This window comes from Myotis nattereri (assembly GCF_964212035.1).
Source record: "Myotis nattereri genome assembly, chromosome: 10".
NCBI classification, from domain to species: domain Eukaryota; kingdom Metazoa; phylum Chordata; class Mammalia; order Chiroptera; family Vespertilionidae; genus Myotis; species Myotis nattereri.
Window position 1 is genome coordinate 62,984,859 of NC_138085.1, and position 6,510 is coordinate 62,991,368.

General features: G+C 46.6%; 1 protein-coding gene across 1 annotated transcript; it reads left to right on the forward strand.

The window, feature by feature from the left end:
* Positions 1 to 4,736: 4,736 nt before the first annotated feature.
* Positions 4,737 to 6,230, forward strand: LOC308525907 (PRAME family member 15-like; the record flags this gene model as incomplete). Its single annotated transcript, XM_081100785.1, has 2 exons — positions 4,737 to 5,366; positions 5,613 to 6,230. The coding sequence occupies 2 exons, from the start codon at positions 4,737 to 4,739 to the stop codon at positions 6,228 to 6,230; spliced, it is 1,248 nt and encodes a 415-aa protein (XP_080956911.1).
* Between the last annotated feature and the right edge of the window lie 280 nt (positions 6,231 to 6,510).

Genomic DNA, 6,510 nt, shown 5'->3' on the forward strand with positions numbered 1-6,510 from the left:
CCCAGAAGATATGTCTGTGATGTCAGAGCCCTGGGTGGAGAATTCCAGTGAGAAAGATGAGCCAGGACAAGCCACTGCAGACCCTCTACATCAGTGAGGCCACTCTGGAAACTCTGTGGCTACCCCAGGGCAGAGGGCAGGTAGAGAGTGCCCCCATTGAGTCTCATTTTTTGTCACCAAGGCTGGATGTAAGTGAAATGGTGAAATGGGAAGATAAAAACAACACTGACAACAACAACAAAAATAGAAACCAGCAGTTATCCAACATTATTACATGCTAAGAACTGAGTGGAACACTTTATAGACCTCTCAAGTCTTCCGCCTCCATGAGTTGACCATTAATATCATTACTTTATAGTTGGGAAAACTGAGGCTGAGGGAGATTAAGCACGTTGCTTGATGATAAGGTGTATGAGCAGAAGGCAGAGCCAGGACTTGAACCCAGGTCAATGGAACAGCAAAGGCTGGATGCAGTATCACTCTCCTATAGTGTCTCTCTACAGCAACACTCTTCTTCTGAATCACCCCACATCTCCATCTTACTCTGCATGTGGGACCCTTTCCCTTGAGAGATCACTGGGCTCTACTGCCCTCTAGCTCTTCTCCCCAATTATAACCCAAAGGAAGGCACAGATTTCAGCCACTTATACTTTAGGGCTGCAGAGGAGAAAGTTGGGGTTATTTTGCGTTGTTTTAAAATGTCTCTGTCAGGGGAGTTTTACCAAACATTCAAGGAGGACCTAAAACCTATCCTCCTCAGACTATGCCAAAAAATTCAAGAGGAAGGAACACTTCCCAGCTCATTCTATGAAGCCAGCATCACCCTAATACCAACAGCAGATAAAGACAACACAATGAAAGAGAATTACAGGCCAGTATCCCTCATGAACATAGATGCCAAAATCCTCAACAAAATCCTAGCAAATCGGATCCAGCAGTACATCAGAAAGATCATACACCATGACCAAGTAGGATTTATCCCAGGGATGCAAGGATGGTACAATATCCGCAAATCAATAAATGTAATACATCACATAAACAAATTGAGAGAAACAAACCACACAGTCATATCAATTGATGCAGAAAAAGCATTTGACAAAATCCAACACCCTTTCTTGATTAAAAACTCTCAGCAAGATAGGAATAGAGGGATCATACCTCAACATAATAAAAACCATATATGACAAACCCACAGCCAACATCATAAGCAATGGGCAAAAACTAAAACCATTCCCCCTAAAAACAGGAACAAGACAGGGATGCCCCCTCTCACCACTCCTGTTCAACATAGTACTGAAAGTACTAACCGTTGCGATCAGAGAAGAAGAAGAAATAAAAGGCATCCAAATTGGAAAAGAAGAAGTAAAACTGTCCTTACTTGCAGATGACATGATACTGTACATAGAGAACCCTAAAGACTCCATCAAAAAATTATTAGACTTAATAAATGAATTCGGCAATGTAGCAGGATACAAAATTAATGCCAAGAAATCCATGGCATTTTTTTACACCAATAGTGAACTTACAGAAAGTGAGACTAAAAAAGCAATCCATTTACCATTGCACCAAAAAAATTAAGATACCTAGGAATAAACTTAACTAAGGAGGTAAAAGACTTATATGCGAAAAACTACAGGACACTGAAAAAAGAGACAGAGGAAGACATAAACAGATGGAAGAACATACCGTGTTCATGGATTGGTAGAATCAACATCATCAAAATGTCCATACTACCCAAAGCAATCTATAGATTCACTGCAATCCCCATTAAATTACCAATGGCATATTTCACAGATCTAGAACGAATATTCCAAAAATTCATCTGGAATAAAAAAAGACCTTGAATAGCTGCAGCAATCCTGAGAAAGAAGAACCAAGTAGGTGGGATCTCAATACCAGATATCAAAATGTATTACAAAGCCACTGTTCTTAAAACAGCTTGGTACTGGCACAAGAACAGACATATAGATCAATGGAATTGAATAGAGACCCCAGAAATCAACCCAAACCACTATGCCCAATTAATATTCAACAAAGGAGGCAAGAGCATACAATGGAGTCAAGACAGTCTCTTCAATAAATGGTGTTGGGAAAATTGGACAGATACATGCAAAAAGATGAAACTAGACCACCAACTCACACCATACACAAAAATAAACTCAAAATGGATAAAAGACTTAAACGTAAGACGGGAAACCATAAAAATACTAGAGGAATCCACAGGCAGTGAAATCGCAAACATATGCCGAAGGAATTTCTACTCTGATAATGCTCCTAGGGCAATGGAAACTAAAGAGAAAATAAACAAATGGGACTACATCAAAATCAAAAGCTTTTGCACAGCAAAGGAAACCATCAACAAAACAACAAGAAGACCCACTACATGGGAGAACATATTTGTCAATGATACCACCGATAAGGGTTTAATCTCCAACATTTACAGGGAACGCATGAAACTTAACAATAGGAAGATAAACAATCCAATAAAAAAATGGGCAACGGACCTAGATAAACACTTTTCGAAAGAGGACATACAGGAGGCTGAAAGACATATGAAAACATGCTCAAAGTCACTTATTCGAGAAATGCAAATCAAAATGACAATGGGGTATCATCTCACACCAGTCAGAATGGCTGTCATCAACAAATCAACAAACAACAAGTGTTGGAGAGGATGTGGAGAAAAAGGAACCCTTCTGCACTGCTGGTGGGAATGCAGACTGGTGCAGCCACTGTGGAGAACAGTATGGAGCTACCTCAGAAGACTAAAAATGGAACTCCCATTTGACCCTGTGATCCCACTCCTAGGAATATATCCCAAGAAACCAGAAACGCCAATTAGAAAGGATATATGCACCCCTATGTTCATAGCAGCACAATTCACCATAGCTAAGATTTGGAAACAGCCTAAGTGCCCATCAGCAGATGAGTGGATTAGAAAACTGTGGTACATATACACAATGGAATACTATGCTGCGGTAAAAAAAAAGGAACTCTTGCCTTTTGCAACAGCATGGATGGAACTGGAGAGCATTATGCTAAGTGAAATAAGCCAGTCAGAGAAAGATAAATACCTCATGATCTCACTCATTTGAGGATTATAGAGAACAACATAGACTGATGAACAGGGACAGATCCAAAGACAGAGAAACAGTGATCAGACTATCAATCCCCAGAAGGAAAATAGGGGAGGGAGGGGGTAAGGGGAAGAGATCTACTGAAGGATTTATATGCACGCATATAAGCCAAACCAATGGACATGGACAACAGGGGGATGAGAGCATGAGTGCGGGGGTGGGGAGGGGTTTGGGGGCTAATGGGGGGGGGGGTAAGGACATAGTTGTAATACCTTAACTAATAAAGAATTAAAAAAATATTTTAAAAAGCCTTTGGTCCAGCAGACCACAGGGATGTCAGACAAATATAGGACTGAGTGATATTGGGGGACAGGCTTACTGAAGTGGAGACTTTGGGGGCTGGTGGTCATAAGGGAGATGATTTTGGGTGTAGTGAAGTGAAGGGGTGCCATGAGGGCAGGAATGGGGCCATGGAGGGAAGGCACTTGCTGTCTGGGAAGGGTTCTCTGTGGAAGAATCCTGACTCCCAGATAAACGTTTTCTGGTGCCAGCTTCCATGATGTGACAGGGTTACTTGTGATTGGTTCATGTTTATTTCTCTCTCTGGCTTCAAGATCCCAAAGAGCCCATGCATCTGCCTTCAGTGCCTTTCAGGATTGAAAATGTTTGACTCCAAGGCCTGGCCTCTTTCCCTCTAATCACATTCTTAGATTTAATCTTCTCCACCCAGTTGCTGAGCTAATCCCATCTTTCCCAGAGGAGACCCACCCTTTCCTCCTGGGAAGGATAGAAGATGGAATCTCTCCCTTTGCCCTCTAGGATGGCACTGTCTCTACTCCAGCTTTCCTTCTTTTTTCCTAAATTCACCCAGAGAAGAGTCTTTCCATCTCTCTTCTTTCCAAGAAAAAACACCCGTCTTTTACTTGGCCCTGCGTCATTCATAAGGTTCCATTAGGAGGGCCCACCCCCCACCCTGCCCAGCCCTGACCCTGCTTCTCATAGTGATTCTTACCTGACCTCCCTCACACAAGCCTTGGGGTATGAAGGGCCACTCACATGCTCAATTGCCCACCCCTTAATCCCTGTGGAGCTCATGATCTGCTATGTCATCTGACATAAAACCTCACTTGATGCATGGACACACTTCATTTGTTTTCTTTGGGGATGACACCAAAGGGTGTCAGCTGTGGGCGTTGGCTGTTTTAACTGTGGATACATTTGGGTTACTCTAATGTGGCCAAAGACCCGCAGCCACCACGCTCTCAGGTTGTGTTTTTTCCTATTTAACATCAGTTAACCATTACACCTTCATTGTCCCACACTGAGGATGACAACTGGAGGCCATCAGTCAACCTCAGTCAGTGTCTGTGGAAGGAATCCATGAGCCAGGCCTCAACCCTGCCCCTCCCTAACTTTCTCTCAATCCTTTAATCTGGAGAGAGGAAGTAATCCCAATAAGATTAAGGGATGGAGACTGAGGGTTCTGATTGGATGTTAACATTTGAGGAGGTGAATAAAAACCTCAGGCACCAGAGGAGAGATTCAGTCCTCCAGCTGTGCAGTCAGTGATATGGTTCTCCACCAGGCCTGAGATCTGAGCCCCAGCCAACCCAGTCACAGCAGAAGTTTCTGCAGGATTCCTTTCTGAGCACCTTGAAGATGAGTATCTGGACCCCACCCACACTCCTGAGGCTGGCAGGAAGGAGCCTGCTGAGGGACCAGGCCTCAGCCATTGCAGCTCTGGAGTACCTGCCTGCTGAGCTCTTCCCTCCACTCTTCATTCAGGCCTACCATAGGAGAAAGCGGAAGCCCCTGAAGGCCATGGTGCACGCCTGGCCCTTCACCGTCCTTCCTCTGGGCTGCCTGTCACAGTTGTCCCCGGATAAGGTCTTAAAAGCCTTGTTGGATGGGCTTGACGTTCTGGTTGCCCAGGAGGTTCGGCCCAGGAGGTGGAAACTGCGGGTGCTGGATTTAAGGAACTCGGGTGCCAACTTCTGGAGAATGTGGTGTGGAGACAGCACCCAGAATTGCTCACCGACGGAACCAGTGGCCGTGCACAGCTCCAGCCCCAACATGGAGCACCCCTTGGCTCCCTTGGAAGTGTTCCTAGACCTTAACTTCAATGAAAGGGACAGGGATGAGTTTCTCAAGTACATCATCCAATGGGCCCAGCAGAGGGAAGGGTTGCTACATCTGTGCTGCAAGGCGCTGAGGATTTCTGAGGTACCCTTCCAGAGGGTCAGGAGGGTCCTGGATGGGGTGCAGCTGGACTGCATCCAGGAGGTGAAAGTAAAGTGCACCTGGGACCTGCCCACCCTGGGGATGTTTGCTCTCTACCTGGGTCAGATGAGTAACCTGCAGAGACTTTCTCTCTCCCACATTCACATGTTGACAGAGGAGGAGGAGGAAGAGGAAGAGATAGGGGAGGAAGAGGAGGAGGAGCAGGAGTGGGAAGAGCAGGAGTGGGAGGAGGAAGAGGATTGGGGCAGGAAACAGCAGGAGGAGCAGGGATCCTTCTCCCAATTCCTCTCTCAGATGCTCAGCCTGCGGCACCTCCGGGACCTCAACATGGATTCTCCCTCCTTCCTCCGAGGCCGTCTGGACCAGATGCTCAGGTGCCTGCAGACCCCCTTGGACAAACTCTCCGTAACAAATTGCCATCGGCTGACGCATTCAGACCTGACACACCTGTTCCAGTGCCCGAACCTCAGGCAGCTGAAGTCCCTGCATCTATTTGGCCTCAGCCTCGCGGATTTTAGTCTTGAGCCCCTCCAAGCTCTGCTGGAGGCAGTGGCACCCACACTCGAGGACCTGGGCCTGGATAACTGTGGGATGGTGGACTCCCAAGTTGAGGCCATCCTGCCTGTCCTGATCCGCTGTCACCAGCTCAGGGTCTTCACCATCTCTGAGAACAACTTTTCCGTGGCCACCGTGGAGAAGCTGCTGCGCCACACAGCCGGGCTGCGCAGTTTAGAGCACGAGCTGTACCCCGTCCCCCTGGAGTGTTACAGGATCCAGGGGACTGTCAACAAGGAGAGACTTGCGCTGATCCGGGCTGAGCTCATGGGGGTACTGAGGGAGTTAGGACGACCCAGGACCATCTGTCTTGGCAAATGTGGCAAAAGTAAAGTTTATGAGGTGGAGTTTCCATGACATGTAGCCGTGCTGTGCCCCTGTAATGACCCTGCTCAGTGGGAACACTCAGCAGAAGCTTTGTTCTGGGCCCTGGAGGCTGTAATATAGAACCGGGTACATTATGCAGGGGGCACCCATGTTCCAGTTTCACGCTCCTGTGAATGGGGAAAGGGAGGGACCAAGCCCAGGTCCACGATTACAGGGGCAAATGTTGGGGAGTTCATGGGACCTCAGGGGGCAAGTGTCCTAGAATCAGAAATATGAATCTGATGTGCTGGGAGGGGGAGGGGTATTTGGG